The sequence below is a fragment of the Vigna unguiculata genome, chromosome 8 (genome assembly GCF_004118075.2).
Source record: "Vigna unguiculata cultivar IT97K-499-35 chromosome 8, ASM411807v1, whole genome shotgun sequence".
In the NCBI taxonomy this organism is placed as follows: domain Eukaryota; kingdom Viridiplantae; phylum Streptophyta; class Magnoliopsida; order Fabales; family Fabaceae; genus Vigna; species Vigna unguiculata.
This window is the reverse complement of record NC_040286.1, coordinates 26,088,995-26,114,133: the sequence shown is the minus strand read 5'-3', so window position 1 is coordinate 26,114,133 and position 25,139 is coordinate 26,088,995. Positions and strand designations below refer to the sequence as shown.

General features: G+C 32.0%; 1 protein-coding gene across 1 annotated transcript; it reads right to left on the bottom strand.

The window, feature by feature from the left end:
• Positions 1–18,006: 18,006 nt before the first annotated feature.
• On the bottom strand, positions 18,007–19,853 carry LOC114195268 (RING-H2 finger protein ATL11-like). Its single transcript, XM_028085673.1, has one exon. The coding sequence runs from the start codon at positions 19,349–19,351 to the stop codon at positions 18,182–18,184; it is 1,170 nt and encodes a 389-aa protein (XP_027941474.1). The 5' UTR covers positions 19,352–19,853; the 3' UTR covers positions 18,007–18,181.
• Positions 19,854–25,139: the final 5,286 nt, after the last annotated feature.

Sequence of the window (25,139 nt, the reverse complement as noted above, 5' to 3'; positions counted from 1 at the left end):
GTGCACCAAATGGGTGGGTGTTAGCAATGTGTATCAGTTCATACCAAAACAACAATTTAGTCAATTTTATTGTGTTAAGTAGCAAACAAAATATTGTATGGAGATGCTTAAGGATGATAGTAGTATGGGTGATTTAGAGGTAGCGAAATAACATGAGTTTTAGAAGTGAAACAATAGATGTTACAAAGGTGTTCACTATAACACAACTAAAAACATGAGTGGATAATAATTTTTAAAAGCATAGTTTGCCTTATCATATTGGTGTCTTAATTCCATAACATGCTTAAAATCTTTAAGGTAACATGTGTGTTAATGAGAGATGTAGCCAAATCAAGTAGCAGTAGGTTTCCAAAGCTTATAATGGGAATGCAAGGTAATATCAATGTGAATTTACAAAGGTGTGCTTATTGTTGGTTTTGCATCAAACTAGTATTTTGACCCACGCAACGAACATAATTACTTTTTAGACCAATGAGTTTTGTTTTCCATAGCAATTAAAAGTAAATCAAGAAGTTAAAAATAGATATTACACTTTAAATAATGATGATAAATATGATTCAAAATATCATACAATAACTTAACAATGTTTGTGGTGAATGCAACAATTTTTTCTAGGTTCATTTTTTTAACATCTATGCATGTACCTATTATGAACATCTATATAACAGCCTTTTGAATTTCATTATGGAAAAGTCAATTCTCATATGCAGCTATAAAACACATACAACCTTACTACATTAAAATGAGATTCAAAAACAAAATAATACAATACTTGACAAAGAATCACAACAATGTAAGATTAATTTGTATACCTCTTATTAAAAATTTTCAAATATTTCTTTCTAAACCACTTTTTAGTTGTAGTGGTTACATTTCCATCTTCATCCAGAATTAATATTTTCAATCCTTTTTTTTCACTCTAAAAATCACTACATATAGTTCTCCATGTGTGAATAGAATGATATCTCCCTCTTTCAATTGATTGAAAGTACATAAGTTTCTCCACTCTTTACTAATCTTGGTTTCCTTCTTAGGGAAATTTTTTATTAGCACCTTGCATTTCATTATGTTACGATGTGCATGAAGTATCAAATTTTTGGAATCTATGTTTGCAAACATATTTTGCAAACTCTGCAGGTAAATCCTGCATCAGTGTACATTTAAGAGTTAGAAGAATTCATTTAAAGTAAACTAAAATAAATTCAAATACGGTAACAAACAACCAAAAAACAAAATTTACCATATGGCTTTCTTGGTTCGATACTTTGTCAAAGTCACACGAAAAATAACATTTCTTCGAAGTTTAAAGAGCCTGACAAAGAACTTCTACAAACCCAAATATGTAAAAATACCTCTACAAAAGATTATTTAAAAAGTAAAATTTGAACAAATTTGAACAAAATGTCGTGCTCACCTTCCAAGTTATAGAAATTCCACAAATTCATCCAATCTTCTGTGAGTCTCGGGTTCCTCAAATCTCTATTATACATGACAACGATAATGTTCCCTTTTAGGTCCTCCAAGTACCACTAAAGACCTAGGTTTTTGGAAAATGCAACAACAAAAATACGGTCTACATAGTAGAAATTCTACAATGTAATAAACAAAACATTTTGTCAAAAACACAAATACATTGTTATTGTTGAAAAATAAGTTTTTTATGTAATACATATTTCAAAAGGAAAATCAAATATCTAAGTTGATTAGTAAGACAATATCAACAACAAATTTTCTCAAACATACAACAAGGCAATTAAATCAATGGAATAAAGTTTGTTACACATATAAAAACGTTAAGAAAATAATTAGTCAAACTATAAGTCGTGTGAAATTTTTTAAATAATGTGGCTTTATAAATATGGAAGCAATGCCTTTTTCAGAAAACCAAAACACTTATTTTGGTGGTGATGCAAGGAAGATAGATGGATGGTGGTGACGAAAATAACTTTTTTATTTCATAAACATTTTAATAACAAAAGTAAATTTTTGAGTTCATTATTAAGACAATGTCAACCAAAAATAATTTATTATTTTATACATATTTCAAAAATAAAAGTAATTTTTTAGTTCATTATGGAGACAATATTAACCAAAAATCATTTTATTATCGTATACATAATTTTTTTAATTATTGAGACAATATCAACCAAAAAATATGTAAACATGCGACAACAAAATATAAACAATGGAAAAAAATTTCGTCCATATGTGCAAAAGTTAAGGAAATAATCACTCAAAAGTAGTCTTTTGTAGAAAAGGCTGGAAGATAAATATAGAAGGAAGTCACTTTTATATAGACAAAATAACTGACCATGGTGATGGAAGAAAGGTGGATATGATGGTGACAATACGACAAAACACTTCTCAAAACCAGAAAAGAACATAATTAGAAAAATATTTGACATAGCTCATAATGAAAAGGCATGCTATTGTATTTGCCTAAGGTTCTTCATGTACCAAGACTTCAAGAATTCTCCATGAATGAAGTTCTCAAGTAAAATCAAATATTTTTATGAAAATCTCCTACCAAAATGAAACTTTTAGTCACCCTTTGAAAAAGACTAACGTTTGGACAACTTATTATAAATCACATACCTTAGAAGTTATAAATTGAGATGAAAAAAAAATAGAGGGACCAAATCAATATTTTGCTATGAAAATGGAGGCTAAAGACATAATTTAACCATAAATAAACAACACAATAACTAAAAAATTGCTAGTAATTGAGATATGCTACCGTAGTAAACAGAAGTAAAATGTGTGTCTAACTATAATAATAATAATAATAATAATAATAATAATAATAATAATAATAATAATAATAATAATAATAATAATGATAATAATAATAACAATAATAATAATATCACTATAATAATATTTTGTAGTGATAAAAAATACTAATAACAATAGTAACAATAATAATATCTTGTAGTGATAACAACAATAATAATAACAATAATAATAATAATAACAATCATAATAATAATAATCTATAACAATATATAAAGAGGATTCCCTCTTTTATGTATATTTTTCAAAATACCAATTTTATCCTTTAAAATATAATTATTTATTAAATTTTTTAAAATTGACGGTTACTTTTACAAGTTTTTTATAAAATCATCCATCTTTGCTTCTTCTCTTTTTTCTTTATTTATCAATGGTTATTCTCTCATATTTTCTTATATATATCACTTTATTTTTAATAAATATAATTTTATTTTATATATTAACTTAATAACATTACAATATAATTATCTATTAATATTACGCATATTTAACAAATGCATACACACAAGCGCGATAGTGCATATGTTTATGCTAGTAATAATAATAATAATAATAATAATAATAATAATAATAATAATAATAATAAAACATTTATATATTATGAGATATGATAATTTCGTAAAAAATAAAAATGAAATGAAATAAATATTAAAATTTGAAAATAAAAGTACATGTAAATATAAATAATTTGCAATAATAATAATAATATATAACAAAAATAAAATAATATTAATAATATAATAGTGATAGTTGTGACATTTCATTTCTAATAGAGTAGTTTACTAAAATTAAGCATCACATAATTATAATATAAAAGAGCACATGACATGAAGCATACATGTACTAACTACTACAGTTATCTATAATATACTTGGAATGAAAGTTTAGGCACACCACGATGTCATAAAACATAACATAAGAGTACTATTGTTTTGCAAAAGGATTGCTCAGGGAGCAAGGAATTTAAAACAAACTAAGAGTTCTTCAAAAGGGCTCAACTGTGAGTCATAACCCAAACCATGGGGACCACTCTACACAGCAGCACTCCACCACCCTGAATACCTTCAGGGGTTTCCACATCTGCTCACACCAATAAATTGATGATCATTGCAAAAAGGAGAAACCAAGCAAAGAAACATACACCAAAGAAAAGGTAAGCTAGAGCAAAAATTGTTTTAATCATGTTATAGAGAAAATAAATAGTCAGATCATATTATGCCCAGACAAAGCAGTAGACACCCAAATCATGTGAAAGCAAATAATTTCAAGACTCTATGACTCAATATCCGGATCATACTGTTGATACAAAATTCTAAAAGAAATATGCGTCTGTGTTGGCTTCTAAAACTCTACAGAGTCTAGATGTAAGGGGTTATCACCCAACCCCACACACAAGGTTAATCCTCTAATGTCTTGGGCCCAATATGTCCCAAGACTAGGACCTCATGCCACTCTCATCACATAAATTATTCTACTCTATGTGAGCGTGAATAATTTTTAGAGTTCAAGATACCTTCCTTTATCTAGACATATCCTATATCAAGGTATACACTAACCACCATCACCAAGAGTTTCCCGTGAAACTCTTTTACCAACAAAATCCACATGCCATATCAAGCATTCAATTCTCATGCCAAACCACCACCAATCAAACAAGTCATGTTTTCCATTTCATACTCAACATAACAAGATTTCATTTAATCTATTACTTTATAAATGCATACCATGACATACATATATCACAAAATAGTATTCATCCCAAATAAATGAGTGCCAACACTTAAGTACCTGCAATTCCATACAATCAAGCACAACACACAACAATAATTCTCATACCAAAATTCCTAAGTAAATTTATTATCACAAAACCAAAATTACTACAGTAATGCATGACACATTTCTCGAGCTACAGACATCTAATCGACGATCCAACCGGTCAAACCATAAAATAGCATGTTATGAACCAAATGTCAAAATCTGAGCTCAATCTAACGGTTAATGAGTCGGAAAAGTCAATTTTACTAAAACTACGCATATCAGAAAAAATACACAATCGCCCAACGACCAATTCACTCGCCCAGCGATTGTGCGACACATCCAGAATACGAGAAATAACATCAAATATCACAGTTTCATGAATATTTGAACCCTTAACTCAGAAATATACCAAAAACTAACATTTTCCCCAATCTTTTATCATATTTCACAAAACATTAATCGCATAAAATATAAATAACGTGAAACCCTAGCTTCCCTTACCTTCTTAGATGCTAGCAAACGCCACCAGGTATGAAACCAAGGGGTACCACAGCTCTAAGAATTCAAACAGTGAGCTGGAAATGTGAACAATAGGACAAAACGAACACAAAAGGTTAAACCCTAACCAGAACAATATACCCAAACGGTAAAAACTTGAAGAAAGGACCAAGGAGCTTCAAAGTTTGACTTACTTGGAGGTATAATGCTCTCAGCTAGCTTGGAGAGGAGTGAATCTTTGTGCCCTAGCAGAGCTCTCTTATTGGAGGAAAGAAAGGGGAGGGAGAATCTGATTTCTACAAATGAGACAGAATACATGGGGGTTAGGAGCTGGAAAGGAGTATTAGGTCCCCTTATGGGACTGGCCTTAGGCCCACGACAAACTAAGCCCAAACACCTATAAAACTGAAAGAAAAAAGGGGTTTACAATAGTAATAATAATAATAATAATTAATACATTAATAATAATAGGAATAAAATATTAATACTAATAAAACAAATATTAATACAAATATTTAATAAAATTACAAATAATGATATTAAAATAATAATAATAATAATGTTAATCTACTAATAATAATAGTATATACTACTACTATTAATGTTAGTAATACTACTAATAAATTAATAATGTTAGTATTCATAATAAAAGTACATATTTTGGAATTCTAAAATGGAAAATTATAATTTCAGAATTATTTTATTTGAAAATATTTTAATAATAAAATAATATATATATTAAAATTTTAAATTAGAAAAGAACTGATTAAATTATTATAATTTTTTATTAAAACATTAATATTTTAAGTGGTGCAGTGTTATTTTATCTTTGATAGTGTTCGTGTATTACGTTTGCTATTAAATATCAACATTTAATCAAGTTGGGAGAAAATCAAATACTTTATGAGTAAAAGGGTAAAAAAAAAATTAAAAGAAATAAGAGTGGTGAAGGAAGAAAAACGTATTGGTGTAAAAAGAAAATGAAGTTGGCGCGAAAAAAAGAATTCAGAGGAGAGAAAAAAATAAAATAAAAAAAGTAAAAAAGTTTATAGGTGTCAAAATAGTGATAATCAACATTTGAGAAATTTCAATAATACATATATATATATATATATATATATATATATATATATATATATATATATATATATATATATATATATATATATATATATATATATATATAATAGATAGCAACGTAGGTGTTGAAGAAAAAAAATATTTTTCTCAAAATATAATGCCACGTGTTATAAGTAGATGAAAACATATTCTTCAAAATGTAATGTCATGTGTCAGAAGCAACCATCTTCAAATGTCAAGATGATATGTAACCATGTGTACGTTTTTCAAGTACAAGAAAGCTAATGTGACTAAACCAAAGGAAACAATCCACTAATAATTGCACAATGTGTTTAGATTTCTTCTTTTAATTAGTTTTTTTTATGATTTGGGTTTTGTGTTTGTTTGACCTTTAATTTATTTATTTATTTATTTTGTTGTTTAACGTGTATTATTCATAGATATTACCTGCATATAATGACTTTGTTGTTACGTTTATGTTGTTTTGTTTGAGCTGTAATTGGTTGTCGAGTGTTGAGGTTTTATAAAGAAAGACAAATGGCATCTTGTTGGAAAATTGACGTACAAAAAGAATTTTATTAGGAAGTAACCCAAATGAAAGAGCACAATAAAATAACATGCAAAGGAGGGTCGATAGTAAATCAAGAAATCGCATAAACAAGATTTATCTTCTTCTATTCTTGGAAGGAAAACGAAAAAATACTATTAAAAGTACGAGTAACGATAGTTGATATAAAAATAGATATTACTGAAAGAAAAAAATAATAATCAAGGAAGAAAACTTGAGACCCCACTCAAAATCAAAGATACATATGATTATTGGAAAATAAAATTTTGTTTACAAAAAGAATAAAGAATATAATAATGAATGTAAAATAAGTATAAAACAATATTAAATTTAAAAACACACATTATGATCTTTAATTTTATTAATGTCGGCTTAACTAAGAGGCAGTTTTTTGTAGGGGTTCTCCTCAAGTTTGAACCTTCGCCACAGATACGTGGCACTCGCGTTTATCGCGCTATTGTGGGCCTTGTTGTCCTGTTGCACCCCCCATCGTGGAAATTCCCATTCACACCTCTCCTTGCTACAATTTCTCCACTTTCTCTTGCATCACGCCTTTTTCATCATTTGTCCCCTTTTATTGTTGCATATATGTTTTATTTATCTACTATATCTTAATTTTAATATTAAATTGACTGTATAGTTGTAAACATTGATATTTTAATTATTTAAATATAAATTCTTTAGTATTATTTTGTAATGTATTTTAGAAGCTGTACAATATAGAATGATCCACACATAAATGATTAGGCAGGCATGATACTGATTGAACGCATAGAATAATTAACATATGCATTTATGTATGTTCTTTTTCCTGCTATAATTAGTCCTTAGACTAATGTTTTTAAGCTTTAAGATATACATGAATTAAATTATTTTCGTCTCCTATCCACTACTCAGGTTACCACTTACATATTTAATTGATGTTACGTATTTATTTTAGTAATTTTATATTTTAAATTGATGCAACATGTTGAGGAAACATTGGTTCTATTTGATATTTAATACAAACAAATTAAATAATAAAACTTTCTACCAAATTTTGAATTGCCCGTTTGAATGATTTAAAAAAAATAACTTATAGTATTTAAGGATTTCCAATTCCAGTTAAAAAAAACAAAGAAATATATGTACAATTTATATATTTTAAATAAACATTACAATAACTAATTTATGTATTTAAAGTGGTGTAGTTTTTATTTTTAATTTATTGAAATTGGGTAAAAAATGTTTTTAAAAAAATGAAAATATGTAAGACATATTTAGAAGTCAATTTCATTAAGAAGAAAGTTTACTTCTGAAAAACTTGTTTTTTTAAGAAAAAAAAATTGTCAAGAAGACATGTGTCGAAGTTAGAGGAATTAGCCAGGAAGATTGACCTTAAAGTGTTATAAGCAAACAAAAAAAGAAACCGATTTCATTGCCTTTGACTTTATTAAAGATAATACTTAGTGGATGATTTTAAACAAGTCTAAGGCTCCTGCACCCTATAAATTTACAAATTTATCGTTTTGGAATTAAATTCATTAGGCATTGATTCAATTGGTGTTGAAGTCTTTTTAAACATTCGTAAAGGTCGTGGTACACTTGATGGTGATCTTGATGTCACGGGCTAGTGGTGGCATACGGTGGTGGTTATAGGTGGACTAGAGATTTTGGCAAGTCATGTTTCGTGATGATTTAGATTATACAATAATATTAAATTTGAAGATTTTTTGTGTGTAAGAATCTAGAAAATTTTATTTTAGAATTGATAAAATGTTTAAAAAAATAAATACTCGATTATTGTAATATTAAATTGTTAAAATATAAGTAGAAATTTTATAAACGAGTTTTATTAGTTATAAATGCATCATTTTTTTAAAATTTTTTTCTTTTAGAGCTCCACCTTTTCTCTAGATTTCTCACTATTGTAATCAATTGTGGATCGCATGTGACTTCTGAATTTTCTTTGTGAGTTTTTGATGATTAGTGATTTTAATGATGTTCTGTGTTTCTAGGTTGAGTTGTGAACTTTGTCAACTTTGAAAGGGATGTGGTATTTTGTTGGGTTGTCTGAGTTGTCTCACAAATAAGGGAAGCTAATTATACTAAGTGTTTCGTAGAATTACTGAATTGGTAAATTGCACAACTTTATTGAGTTTGGTATGTGAAATTGAGTTGTGATATGTTTTCATGATTGTGTGAATTTAGGTGTTAATTGTAATGTTACTAACTTAGGAACATTTATGAAATTTATAGTTCTGTTAGACGAAGTTGTATTGATGTTCATGGTGAAATTGAATTTGGTATGTGATTGACATCTGTGAAAGTTCCCTGGTTGCTAAAATTGGTTTAGGAATGCACAATTCTGTAGAATTGCTCTTTTTAGAATTATGCATACTCGTTGGACGAACAATTACTTGTTAGGTGAATTCTAAGTAAAGGGTGTCGTTGTGTGAACAATTACTCGCTGGACGAATTCTAAGTCAGGGTTCACTAACTTGGAAGTCGTTAGGAGAGTGCTTACTTGTTGGGCGAATTATTAAAGGATGTTTCCGCTGGAATCACAATGATATACTCGTTGGACAAGCAATTTGTTCGCTTGTCGAAAGTGCCTTTTCACCCAGCCAGAAGATGTGTTCGGTGAGTTAGTAGATAAGAACCTAAACAAATGTTGCCTAATTCCTTTGGAAACTTTGTATGTTTTCTATATATGAATGTTAAAGGTATTTGAATTATATACATATATCCCGAACATGCACTTCTCGGGATTCAACCTTAACTGGTACTTGTTAATGGTGTTGAAGAGCTCCTGCAGGTCTTAGGCATGAACTTCATTGCTAATCGAGGTGACCACCATGTCGTCTACATATGCTTCGACGTTCCAACCTATCATGGGTTTGGGTTGGAGAATCGTATCCATCATCGTTTGGCAAGTTGCCCATGCGTTCTTGAGGTCGAATGACATCACCTTGTAGCATAAATTTACCTTCAATCCCGTGAAAGAAGTTTTATCTTCGTCTCCTGGATGCATCCTAATCTGGTTGTATCACAAATATGCGTCCATGAAGCTCAGTAACCCGCATCCAAAGACTCGGTCTACCACAATGTCTATGTTTGGTAAGGGATAAGAATCCTTGGGGCACGCCATGTTTAGGTCAGTGAATTCTATGCACATCCTTCATTTCCCACTATCTTTCTTTACCATCACCATGTTGGCAAGCCATTCAAGATATTGTATTTCCAAAATATGACTTACTTCCGTTAACTTCTTTATTTCCTCAGTTCTCGCCTTCGCCTTCGCCTTCTCCTCATTAAGCCTCCGTAGTCTCTGGATTCTGACCTTTACCTGGGGATTGACATACAATCGGTGGCAAAGTATGTCTGGGTCTATGCTTGGCATGTCCTTAGTTGACCAAGCGAACGAGACCATGTTGGCCCGTAGTACTCGGCATAATTTGGACTCGGTCTGTTGGTCCAGGTCGACCCCTATCTTTATCTTCTTGCTTGGGGAGATTTTGACATCTTTAAAGTCGCCCATTGGTTGTGGACCTTGACGGTCGGTGGGAATCCTGGGATCTAGCTCGGACTCATCTACCCCTTATACTAGGTCGGGACCTGAACCATGCTATATGAGTTTCTCTTCGTGCGTAGGTTGTTCTCGTAACACTTCCAAGCTACTTCCTGGTCGACCTTCATTATCACCATTCTCCACTCTGCAGGGAATTTCATCTTCAAATATGTTGTAGAGACTACCACTCCCACTCAATTGAGGGACGGTCTCCCTAGTAATATATTGTACGATGAAGGTAGGACGGTCACCACTATGTACTTGATCACAACTGTCTTTGTTGCTTGTTCATTCGCAAAGGTTGTCGTAGGCTCACATGTCCCTGAATTTCTACATGTTCTCTTAAGAAACCCACAAGGACCCCCGTCAAATGGCTGGAGTTGATCCCTGAGAATTTGCAATCCTATGAATGTATCCGAGAACATGACGTCTGCCAAGCTCCACTGATCGATCAACACCCTATGTTCATTTCTTCCCATCATGATTATCGACAAGACTATTGGGTCATCCTCATGGGGAATTACGTCCCTTAGGTCCTCTTCAAAGAAAATCAAGCTTGTCTCTGGATGACTTTATTCTCCTGCCTTAGACTTTTGATGTACTGCATGACCCGCTCCAAGGTGACTTGATTATCAACATCATTTCCTATTGTTGTAGTTGTCATGTTAATTGCTTACGAGTGGTGCCGACTTCTAGTTTTACCGGAACCCACAGTGGGCGCTAATGTTCTGGTCTGTGAATTTGAGGAAACGAAACCCAAAACAATCCCCCTCTTTAAATAGGGCATATGTAACATCTCGTCTGGATATTACGAATTGTAAATAAAATAAACGAAATAAAAGGTCAACGACATTTATTATAACTTCATTTCCGAAAAACGCAGGAAATTTAAAACTTTATTAAATAGTAAAATTTATCCAAAATTCAAAGTTTATAAAAACTCAATACAGAATCAAGGTCTATAACATCAACGGTTACAGTTTTTTATTACAATCCAAAATGCAGTAAAATTTCCCAATATAGCCCACGTCCCGGCTCTATGCCTCATCAGATCCACCTGCAACATCATCTACTCCCGTGTACCGCGTGCACGATCATCGCCAAACACAAACAGATAGGGTCAGCTAACAGTATATAAAACATATACAATTCAATATATTAACACAAATACATCAAAGGAAACACTATCCTTTGATTTCATATCACATGGCCACCACCATGTCATCCATGATGTACCCCTTTAGATGATTACCTCAAGATGTCTTGCTGTCACACCTACAAGCCACAACTTGTAGAACACGTACGAGAAACCTGCTACAGACCATACTCTGTAACGCTAGGTGGAGTTCTCAATACGAACATAGTTTGTAACGTCTCAAGACTACCAAACTCGTCAGCTTAAACTAAGGAGGGCAATCTACTTGGACCCATCCTTACGAGCCACAACTCGCACACTCACACTAGCAACACTCGCCAACCCGAGCCACAACTCAAGAGTTTCTCGTGTTCATCCGCTATCCCGAGCCACAACTCAAGAGATGTTATTCCGAGCCACAACTCAAGGAATACGTTCTGAACCACAACTCAAGACATCCAGCAAGCCAACCTTTAAGGTATCATTAAAGCCTTGTAGACCACGCATATCAAAAGCAATCAAACACAATTTCTGCCTTAGCAATATCGTTTGGCGTTACTCTAGAGCCGCCAAGTGAAACTCGCTTCCAGACCGTTTGGCGAGCGACACGTGCCGCCAGGCGCCAAGCACCTTGAGACCCTCTATCATTACAGGTACCGCTTGGCGGGACGCATTCCACCGCTAGGCGCCTCGCATTCTAGGACCTTCTGTTTTGTAGCCATTGCCTGAAGGGTTACACACCTCCGCCAAGCGTTACACCAGTACTTGTGCATTACTGGTTTTTGTTCTAGTCCAGTCACTGTTGTTCTAGACCTCGGCCAAGCTCTTAGTACCCAAAGGCTTCTCAACCTTAAATTCACATAACAAGGTTAACCATGGACTCAGGATTTATGATGCTCACACGAACCTGCTCGCTCGTGGTCCTGCCTCTACGAACCTCCTCGCCCTACTCTACGGACCTACTCGCCCATAGTCCAACACACGTGATCCACAAGCTACGTACCTCCTCGCACGCGACATCTCTCAAGTGTGAACACGGAACATACAAACCTACTTCGCTCGTATCCTCACACGAGAGTAACTGGATATGAACCTACCCGTTCATACCATCACATGTTAACCACCATCCATTAACCTACCCGCTCATGGCACAACATCTCCTGATCCACGTCCGTATCAATGCGTACAAACAACGCACACATCTGCACTAAACTTGCTTGGGCTAGAAGCCTTAACTTAAGCGACTAGGCCTGTCTCGCTTAGGCTAAGCTTTCTCGCCTGAGCGAGTGTGCTACCATGGCTTACTTGCGAAGCCTCGCTTAGGCAAGCTCATCTCGCTTGGGCGAGATCTCCCTTCGCCCAACACAAACATTTCTCGCATATGCAGCAAGTCAGCAGAAACACACTCATCAGGTCACGATTTCTCGCTTAGGCGAGTACCTCTCGCCTGAGCGAGGTGCTTTGTTGCCCAATCCATGGGCTCCTTGCCTGAGCGAGACCCTCGAGCACAACCTCAAAACTTCTCGTTTTCTCGCTTATACGAGATGCTCTCGCTTGAGCAAGATCGAGTTTTGAGTTTCTGATATTTTTGTCAGGCGAGTCGCCTAAGCGAGAATAACAGACATTCTCCCTGTTTACGCGCACAGAAACCAGAATTTCAAGCCAAAACCACAAACCAACATTATTAAGCAATTCTTAGCCAACAATAATTCCTATGGACATGCTTTCGACCTAATTGAATCATCACCATTTGAGATTGAACAACCGCCATATAATGCAAATACCCCCATCATATTCATCCTCAAATGTATAAGAGGCTTTTCCAACAATGCCAAAACAACAATTCACACATCATATCACGTAGGCACGAAAATTCCATGTCAATAAGGCATAAAATTAGGAGACTATGGCTCTCAAACATGCGCATAACAACATACACGAAAATAGCTCCCATTACTTGGTTTCCTCTTCTTAAAACAATGAAGGGTGATAATTCTTCTTGCCACAAAATTAACTTCCCCTAACTCTCTTGATTATTCAGGCCACGACTATATTAGCAAAAATAAAGAAATCAATTTCGTTCTTAACAAGGTTTGAACACATAACCACTCAATCACAAGGCAAGTGCACAACCAATTCAACCAATACATGTTTAGTGATAATTCCTATAATTTTAGAATTACATTATCACTACTCATATTCCATCATACCTTAAAATAATGCGAAAAATACAATATCATACAATTGGCACACATAGGTCTTGAACCTAAGTCTTCTCACACAATAAAATACTCCCAACCATTTAAGCTAATATTTTTCCACATTATAACAATTAACATTAAATGCCATAAAGGCTTTTACTACCCGCATTTATTAAATAATTATCTCTTTAATTATTTAAATTTTCTCGGGTCTTACATTCACTCGTATGCAATCTCAAGTGTTCACACTTATACTTTCATTATTGATTGATACAAACTGCCCTTTTCCTTCTAACAAAACTACACCATTGATTCAACCTTGCTGTCCATATATACTTCATATCCAACTTTGGCATCTTCCCTTAGGAACTCTACTCTTAATTTTACTAAATCTCTCCATCCAGCATTACTTAAATTTTATAAGACTCCCTCTACTGCATTTTTGTTAATATCATGATCCTTCCAATACCCATTAACACTCATATTGATTCACATTACTTGTTCCTAAGTAATCATCACCATACACCTTGTTCAGATCATTCCTCAATCCTACCTTCAACATTAATCTGATTCACAAAGACCTCAAACTTTTCCAATGCACCTCGCAGCCACGCAATTTTCTTAATCTGCGCTGGTGCCTAATGGCAGGACTCGTGCCGCAAGGCGGTGCATACATTTCTGGAAAAATCCAAAAATTCTCTGCACCTACAAAGACTCCAGAACATTTCCCTCACCATTCATTAACTATTTCCTCAACACAACCAATAATCTAAAGTACAATTATACAACACACACCCTAATCATAATGATTCAAACGCCTATTAATCATCTAACACCAAGAGCCCCAATTTCGCGAACCATAAATCAGTCTTCATAAAATTTCACCAATTAACTTCCAATCGCGACATGATTCCAGTATATAACATCCCATAATCAATCAACATATATAGCTTCCCAATTTCCCAATCAAAATCAACCCAGAATTTCCCCAAACACCAAAAATCGAGACAAAATTGGCTCACCGTTAGGCGGTTCCTCATAGGAAACCCAGAAAACACACAGAAACAACATGAGTCAATTGGTGGCTTTGAAAGGGACAACGTTGTTGTTGACACGATCAAATTAATACTACTTATATATAACAACTTCAATATTGTTAAGAAAGTAGCCAAAGAAATAGAAAGGGTAAAGTAACCCAAAGTCGTCTCCCAACGAATACGGAATTGATTTTTAACAAATTAGTTGTTATAAAAACTATACAAAATGGTTAATCAAATAAAATAAGGAATAAAGAAATAAAATTTTAAAAAGATAAAAAGATAAAAAAAAAACAATGATAAAGAAAAATAGATTAATTCTATTACTTTTTCAAAATAGATCCATCATCGGTTATCTAAAGATTATTCCTCAATTAATTATTGTTGTAGATTTACAAATTAATCAATGTAAATTCTCAATTAATTTGTTGTCGTCTCACTATTAACCAAAGTAAATTCTCAATCAAAAGCAAGAACTTTGTAGATTAATTATAGTAAATTTAACCAAAGTACATTCTCAGTTAAATATTATTATCCTTAATCATGTCCATTCTTTTACCTCTAAAATCAAGTCAAAAGCTAATTAACCAAAGTACATTCTTGATTAATTCTAGTTAAAGTTTTCACCTCTAATCAAAGTACATTCTCCATCATTGGTAAAAACACATTCAATCACATGAAAGTTTCTAAATTTAATTAAAGTAAATTCTTAATTAAAATTAAAAACCTTTGAACTCATATGATTGATATGCATATAGATTAAAACATCTCACTAATTAGCTATGATATAAAAACCATTACTTTTCACGTGATTCAAAGATAAAAGACAAAGATGAATTAAAACCTCAACAATAATAAAAAGAAGGGTTAAATATGTTTTTGGTCCCTCAAGTTTGAGCGAAATTTGGGTTTAGTCCCTCATCAAAACTTTTGACCAATTTAGTCCTTCATCTTCCAAAATGCGTGAATTTAGTCCTTTTAACCAAATTTTGTAAAGTTTATCTAACATTTCAAACGCATTTCATGATAGTATTTAAATTATTTATACTGTTTGACACATTTTTGCTTCAATGTTAACTTAAATACTATCATGAAATGCGCTTGAAACGTCAGATAAACTTAACAAAAATTGGTTAAAAGGACTAAATTCACGCATTTTGAAAGATGAAGGACTAAATTGGTCAAAAGTTTTGATGAGGGACTAATTCCAAATTTCGCTCAAACTTGAGGGACCAAAAACATATTTAACCCTAAAAAGAACAAAGAAATTATCTCATTATAACCTCAGAATCCATAATGAAATTACAATGGAATCAACCCAAGAGGTTTAGAACTCCATGAAATACAAAATAAAATAAAAATAGAAGAAAGGAGAGAGAAAGAAATTAACCCCCCTAAGGGCTCCTAAATTCTGAAGTGTCAAGCTTGTCTTCTTCTACTCCCTTGGGTCTCTTTATATAGGCCTTGATTGGAGTTGAATCTTATATTTTCTGTTGCTGAAATCTTTTATCTTTTGATATAATATCTCTCAAATAATTATCAGTTTCTAAAATATTTGGAAGATTTCCTTTATTGTTAATTTGAGATATATCAAAGATAATTAATCAAAAATCTTTAATTAATTATTCAACAACTTAAGTTCTGTTCAATTTTCAATTTTGTCCCTCTTATAATCTCCTCCAATTATCTTCTAAATAATCTAATATCTTTAAGATATATTATTTTGTTGTGGAGATCTAAAAAGATTCAAGAAGATCTTGCCATATTTAAAAAAAATTGGTAGCTATTATCTTTTGATATTTTATGATAAAATTAAATAAGATAATTATTTAAAAATATCAAATAAAATATCTAAAGATATGTTTTGCCAAATTATCTTTTATCATAAATATTTACGAATTATCAAAGCTCTTCTACTGAAAAAGGATAGAGAAAACCACAAGGTCCAATTTTTTGTTGCATGTTCCCTCTTCTTGGCCAAACTTCTTCACTTTTTCAAACTTTTCTTGTCGTCTTCATGAAATACTTGACTTGGATTTTTGTGATTTTTATAATTTCCTATTCTTGATTTATCTTTAAGGTGTCATGAAGCTTTAATCAAATTGTTTTCATACCTCCATGAACTCAACTTACCTGCAGTTGCACTAACACACCTCAAAATATCTAAAAAAACATTTATGCAACTAAAAAGCTATTTTTAACATGTTTTGTATCTCAAGATCAATAAAGTTAATTATAGGAAATCCAAATTAAATAAATCTTTTAAGAACCAAAATCCAATAAAAAATCCAAAATTAAACATTTAATGAGGGCATAAATATGAACTCATCAGAAATACGAATTTAAATAGATTTAACAAAATTTAAGCAGTTTATTCATCATGAATCATGCAACCAATAACAATCCATTAAAATTTATGGAGTCTAGCTCCCCTAACCTGAATTCCTTGCTCCAAAAGTGCACAAATATTTGAGTCTTTGGTCTCAATTAGCCTTAGCTTGTGATTCCTCCTTCAAGACTCCTTCTCAACTCTCACTTCTCTCTCTTTACACTGTAATTCACCCTTAATTCTCACTAAAGTTTGCCTTAACTAGTAGTGATGAAAGGAAAAACGAAAATTGGTATTAAGCTGAACTTAATTGTCATTCAAAGTTCATTAATGACTGTTTTTCAGTCCCTCTTGGCTGCCCCCTTTATCAGCTCAACCATTTAACCAATTCATGTTTTGTGATAATTTCTATAATTCCAGGATTATATTATCACTCATTAAGATCAAACATATTATTAAAATAATAACACTTAAATAACACACAATTGACACACATAAGACTCAAACATATGTCCTCTCAGCATGCTTAAGTACTCTCAAACACTTGAACTAATACTTTTTTACGTCATATAAATTAACATTAATTATCATAAAATTCCTACTACCCACATTTATTAATTAATTAAATCTTGCGGAATACAACATCCTTTTCGATTTTGTTGTAACTTAATGTCAGGTCCTTCCTATCTTTCTACCCTCAATATCCAATGACCTCTTTGAACCGTTTTCTATGGATTAGGCCTGTCGCATATGGACTAAGTTTTGGACTAACTATGCATCCAAACTAATCGAGTATTTCAAGTAGGTCGAAACTCATCCGAGAATGGTACCATATCGGATTTCGACCTTCACCAATGGAAAGTAAAATATAAATATATATATATATATATATATATATATATATATATATATTTTGCATTTTTTTCACTGTATTTACTTTACAGTATCTAAATATTAATACGTTGAACATATCCAAGTATGTCAATAACTAAAGTAATACTTCACAAAAATTAATAACTTTTAAAGTTATAAGTATAATTGAATTTTACATTGTCTTTTCCTTTCTTTTTAGGAAATATATCCCTGTTTTCAACCAAATTACAAATTATATAAATCCAAATCTAAAAAGTTGAAATGGAATACTATGAACACGAAATCTGTGTATATATAAAATGATAATAAGAAACTTGAAGTGATTTTTGTGCACACCCAACCTCTCTGGATTCTCATCCTCAATCTCTGGTAAATAAAAGATCAGAGGAACGTTCTCCCACGTCCACTTCATCCTTCTTCTTCGTTGACTTTGCTGATCTCCCCGAACCGGTTCTACCCCAAAACGGTGGGGTCCACATGAACCCCCACCTGTCCAACCGCCATTCCCCACCGAACCGCTCGTATCGCAGATAGCTTCTCCCCACACTCCTCGTTCTGTAACCCCTCCTTCCACTACTCTGCCGCTCCCACGTCACCCCACAACTCTTGGTCCGGTTCAGCGTCCCAGAACTCATGAGCTGGTTCCTCACATCCTCTGGCAACCGCAGTGTGAACCGCTCGCAGTCCTCTCCAGGTCGAACCAGAGAATGACCCGTTGAATGGGACCGCGGAAACAGCCTTGAAACTCCAAAACCGGTCGATCTAGACCGAATGGGACGGGCCCGGTTCGGATCATCTATACTAAGAGGCTCCGTAGCTATTCTGTTTCGTTCACCTTCACCTTCACCTTCACGGACAGGGTTGATGTAATTGGGATCATAATCGGGCTCTGCGTTTGGCCCGTTGGGCCGGGCCGAATCCGGAATGTGAATCTCAACGGGAGGAGGCGCGTCCTCGGGCTTCGGCGAGAGGTTGGCGCGGCAAACTGGACAAGTGGAGTGATTCACCAACCAAGAATCGATGCAATCGGGGTGGAACACGTGGCAGCATTTTGGGATCAAACGCAGCGTTTCGTCGTCGCGGAACTCGTTGAGACACACAGCGCATTCCAGCGTGGCCCTCCCGATCTTCAGGGCTTTAACCTCGGAGTACACGAACGTCGGGAACGTGTCCACGGTCGCCCGGTCGAGCCCATGATGCTGCCGCCGCTCCATCCCGCCGGCGATCGCCACGGCCAGGTCGAGCCTCCCCCTCATCCGCCGCTCAGCGCATTGGCGCGTGTAGATGGACACGAATCCCAAAGCGAAGAAGACCACGACGAGGATGACAAGAACCGCAGCCATGGTCTTGTCGAACCTCAGTCTCGTGAAAGGATCCAACTGCGACGGTGACGGCGGCGAGTTTTGAAACTGTGCTGCGACCGGCGGCACGAGAAGGAGGATAAGAAGGCAAAAACGTGCAGGATCATGATACAGATTCATGATCCGCGGTGCAGGTGGAGGTGCAGGGCATTCCATGTGGATGCCCATAGGTGATGATCATAGAGATGAGTGAGTGCAGGTGGATTTTGCTGCAAAAGCAAGTGAGGAATGTTTAGCGCATGAGAAAACCTAATTAATACCCACAGTGCGTGTTAGTGATTGCACCCTGAGTTTTTTTATTCATTCTGAGATGAGGATTTGAGAATATAGTAATGGGTTTTTCTTCATGGTAGCTAACAAATAACACAACATGCGACTGTTGAACACTTTTTTAATGTTAAGGATATGGCTTTTGATGAAGTCGTAGACTTTACTCTCCGAGAAGGCACGATTGAAAGGTAGGGTAGACTTGAAATGATTGGGTTTTGGGTTTTGACTTCTCCAATCTTTGTGGGGCCGCCAACGATGATTTTAAAAGTTTTCCATTACGGTGTTTTCTGCGGTTCTCAGATGCAGTGTAGCACTGAAAATCAAAATTGTTCCCGTTATATGTTGCCCTGCCACCGTTCGTGGAAACGGAGCTCGTTAGGTTTTAAACTGTTAATTGTTAATTTTTTGTTCATTGTAATTTTCGCTGTAACGAATTGAATAATGAGTGTTTGTTGTGTACGAAAATATACAATTGCGTCCCAATGAATCTTCGTCATTTTTCTTGTTTCTCCCGTAATCGAATTTTTCGTTGAGATTGGTATTGCAATTCTTTTTAGAGTTGTTTGTATGCGCAATATTCTACACTTAGTTATGAATATAGGTAAAGTAATTTGATTTTCGTGCAAGCTATTTCAGAAATAATTTTTAAAGTAATTATATAACTAACGTATTTTATGTTTTAAAACTATTTTTCATCCATTTAATTATACTGTTTAATGAGAGAAAAATAGCATAAACGAGAAGTTGAATATGGATAGGTAAAATAATCCAAAATATTGTGTAAACAAAAAAAAGTGCCTTTTATCGTATTGTAGATGACAGTTTGTGTGTTGTACGTTCTAATTAAATTTTAGATGGAAATAAAAAATATAAGTTTTAAGTAGAATTAAAAATGTTTAGAATGATAAATGAATTTAGTTTAATAAATATAAAAAGTATTGACTAAAAGGGAGGTGTTGCCCACTACCAGCTGGCATAAATCCTAGAATTATAATCTTTGCCCATAGAATAATATAGTGGTATTAAAATCTTAGAGGCAAACTTTTGCAGCTTATAATAATTCTATTAATTGGATCGAGATTAGTTGTAGTGTAATGAATAAAAGTGAGGAAAGGTTGAATGTGGAGGGACACGAGTAAAGCGTAGAATAAAAAGATGTGGGTAATGAACACTAAGAGGGTGTGAAAGGAAGAATGCATAGGTTGCTAGGGTTTGAATTGCCAAAAAGGTGGTATATATAGCGTTCTGTTAAAGGAAAGAGAGGGTATGGATATGATGATTCTGTTGTCTCTTCTCTACACTGATCCCTTTTTTTTGCCACTTCATTTTCTCTGTAATTTTAGTTACAATCGTCTCATAACTCGTCAATTCATTGTTCAAATGTCCATGCTAAACATAATTTAAAGTTTTCCTTCTTTTTAATACATAATACTAGTAACCAACATTAACCATTGATGATATCAATTTAGAGATAGATGTTTGTTTCATTCTTGGCTTGGCTTTACTTGAGCACTGGAGCTTAAGTTTTTTCCACAACCATATAAATTTCTTCAATCTAATTGTATAAATTAGTTAAATCAGGTTTTGTACATTACGACTATCACAAGAAGAATGTTCTTAAATAGCTTCTAATAATGATTAGCGTCACCGAGATGAATGACTCTTAATAACGTCCCATTAACTTCCACTCCGCAAATATAAAACAGAAAAAAAAATCTATTGAGTGTGCTCAACCCACTTTAAATTATTATTTTAAATTTAAAAATAATAAAAATTAGGTGAAAATACCTTTTTGATCCGATTTTTGTGAAGTTTTATCAAATCATTCCTAATTTTGTTTTTTATTCAAATAGGTTCAAATTTTTGTCAATTTTGTCATTTTTTCCTAACACCGTTTAAATAATTGACGCTAATGATTAGTGACTGCCATATGTCATTTCATGGTTTTTTAATTTTTTTAAGTTATGAAAAAATTGTCCACATGTCAACCCAGTAGTGTGTCACATGTCAAGAGTCAATGTTTTATATTCAATTTAGTTCATATATTTGTTATTTTTGTTCAATTTTGTTTCAATTTTGTTTAAAATTGAGCAATTTTGTCCCTATCGAAATTGAGACCAAATTTATTTTTTATAAAAATTATAATTGTGTTTTTTTTTTAAATTCACATTTTTGTTAAATATTTTTGTTTAAGGTTACAATTAATATAAAATTAGAACGAAATTTTTAAGGATCAAAACTAACATCATTAATCTAAAATTTAAAAATTAGTCTTTATCCTTAAAATTTTCATTATAATTTTAAATTAATTGCAACCCTAAAAAATTTGATAAAAATGTGAATTTTAATACAAAAAGTAAATTTGGTTTCAATTTGAAGAGAGACAAAATTGCTTCATTTTGAAAAAGAAAATTGAGACTAAATTGAATAAAAATAACGAATATATGAATCAAATTGAATATAAAACATTAACTTTGTCACGTGGTACATTGGGTTGACATGTGGATATTTAAAAAGTTTTAAAAAAATTTAAAATTTTTAAAAAAAATAAAAAACAAAAAAAATCACGAAATAACATGTGGTAGTTACTTTTCATTATCGTTAATGATTTAAACGGTGTTAGAAAAAAATGACTAAATTGAATAAAATTGACAAAAATTGAGACCTATTTGAATTTAAAAACAAAATTATGATTGATTTGAGAAAACTTAAAAAATATTGAGACTAAAAAGATCTTTTAACTTCAAAATTAAAAGGGTTAACTTTAAATGATACATAAGGAAGAGAAATTCGACTCCCATCTCCACTAAAATATATAAGAAAATAAATAAATATCCTTGGGTAGTTTATAGGCGTATTGAATTAGAAATTAAAGTCAAATTTTACATGAAAAGCTATAACTAAACGTCAATTTGGCCGACACATTTTTATTAAATATTTTGAATTTAAATGATATGTCATTTGTCCTCATATAAAAAAGCGCAATTATTCTTTTAATTAATTTATTATGGTTCGTGCGGGTTCCATTGACGCATAGTTGTATTAAATTTTGGAATTTAAATGATATGTCATGTGTTGTCACATTATAATTGCACAATATTTGTTTGAATTTATTTTTTTTAGTGTCGGTTCCACCCATACACACACTTATATTCAATTTTAGATTTTAAATAAAATTTCATGTGTCTATTAACACAAATGATTTGATGCTTAAAGATTTTATGAAGATTGGAACGTGATGAAGCTATGATAAATTGATGAAGATGTGAAAACTTGAAGATTTACGTGTTGATCAAAGTTTAGATTGTGTGCTGAATTTGTGTTTCACATGAAGAACACAAAATTTGAAGATTGATGTTCTTACTATAGACAATTTGGCATTGTATAGATATCTAGGATCTAGTTGGTGTCTTTTAACTTGTTGAATGAGTTTTTAACATGTTAAATGATTTGTTGCAATAGTTCTATAAGTTACATATTCAATCAGTTGAATTAATTTTTAATCAGCTGATTTCACTTAAGCTAAGTATAATCCCCACATTGAATGAAAAAATCAACTTGTTGAATATGCTAACAAATATGATATAAGTTCTAGTTTTTTAGAGAGTGTGTCCTCTCTTGTTTTTAACATAAAGTTTCAAGAAATTTAATTTCTATAATTTTTTAACAATTATTGAGTGATTTGACGTAATCTAAGACTATGTTTCCACTTATATTGCTTATTGGAATCAATATTTAGAAGTTTCATAAACTATTTCTGAGTTATTCTTCAAATTCGCATTTTTGCAAAATTCTCAGTATTTCAATCGACTATTTTAATATTTTGATTTATTGAAATATACTGCTTTGTTATCTGTTTAATGAAATCAATCTATTATCCCTATTTTTAATCGATGAAAAGTGTATAGTGTTGGATTTATGTTTTATATATATATATATATATATATATATATATATATATATATATATATATATTATTGAAAACACAACACATATTTGTTCACTTTTTTAATTTTAAAAATGAATAAAAATAATTTTTAAATTTTGTTATAAATATTTATTTATTTAGTAGATATTTGTTTTAGTTTAAAAATGATTAATTTAAAAAACATAAATGGATGAAGCTGTTAAATTTAACAAAGAAATTACTTAATAGATAAAAAAGGTAAAATGATTTTTTAATTTAAGAAAATAATTATTTATTAGAGGATAAAATTGAAAATAAAAATGTAAGATCAAAATGGAGTGTTTTCTTTATATCCAGGTATATATTAATAATAATAATAATAATAATAATAATAATAATAATAATAATAATAATAATAATAATAATAATAATAGGGTGTTGGTGATAAGAGTTATTGTAATAGTAACCTATTGATAAAAAATAATATATCTCACAAGTAATTAAAAGATGTTATGAATTAATGATTGTCCATTGATTTGATATATTTACTTATATGATTGTTACTCATATAATTCATTACTCTTTATGTAAATATTTGTATTAACTGTTTCCTTTATGGATTACATGTTGTATCTATAAATAGAACTCTTCCTATCAATAATAATACACAGATGAATTGCTCCCTATTCTCTCATTCTCTATTGTTTCTTCTATTCTCTATTATCTATTATTTTCTTTGTTATTCATTTTATTTCATAACATGTTAGTAGCATGATGTTTCAACCAACTGAGGACTTTGAGGACTAGTGAAAGCTTTTTCTCTCTAACGATAGTGCTTTGCGTGTTTCAATCCAAGCTTTTCCTAATCCTTTCTCTATTTATAATTTTACCTTATATTCTTCTTCTTGTGATAAGAATTCTTTGACTTTGTCAATTCTCATATTCGTCTTATTATTTTTATTTATTATGACGAGGATTATTTTTTTTATGGTGATTATTACTAATTTTAAACAGATCAAATCTTACAAATTTTGAATTTGTCATCTTGATATTACAAGGAAGAATTCCTTATATTGGATTTTAAATGTTGAAATATATTTAGATGCAATGGATCTTGGGATACCATTAAAGAAAGAAATAAAGCATCTAAGCAACTAATTTGCTCATGCGACAAAAATATTGTGAAGAGAGTTCACAAATATTATGAATTTATTTCATGCCTATGTATGGCTGGACAATGTAATAAAGCTTTTGATGAAAAATCATGAGATTCGCCTAATCTGCTCCATTTCCAAAAGTGAATGCAACAATAAATATTAATGAATTTATTTCATGCCTTTGTATGGCTGAACAAAGCAATGAGCTTTCGATAGAAAATCATGAAACCTGTCCAATTGGTTCTGCTCCATTCCTAGAAGTGAATGCAACAACATTTGATTTATATTTTCATGATCGTGATATTGATTATGGACATGGTTATAAAGAAAATTACAAAGGCACATTTTGTCACCAGAAGTGGCACAATAATGTGAAAAAGGGAAAAGGAAAATGTGAAAATATTGACAAAAGGATGAAAGTATATATTATCATTACGGTGGTAAAGGCCATTTGAGTTGTACTTATTGTACACCAAAGCATCTTACAAATAATGAGAAGAACATAGAAACACATTTTGCTTATGAAGATGGTGATTCTGATTATAGATATATGGATGCTACTCATCTTGATATTATGATTTTCTTTAATAAATCAAATGGAAGCATTGATCACCTCATTGGT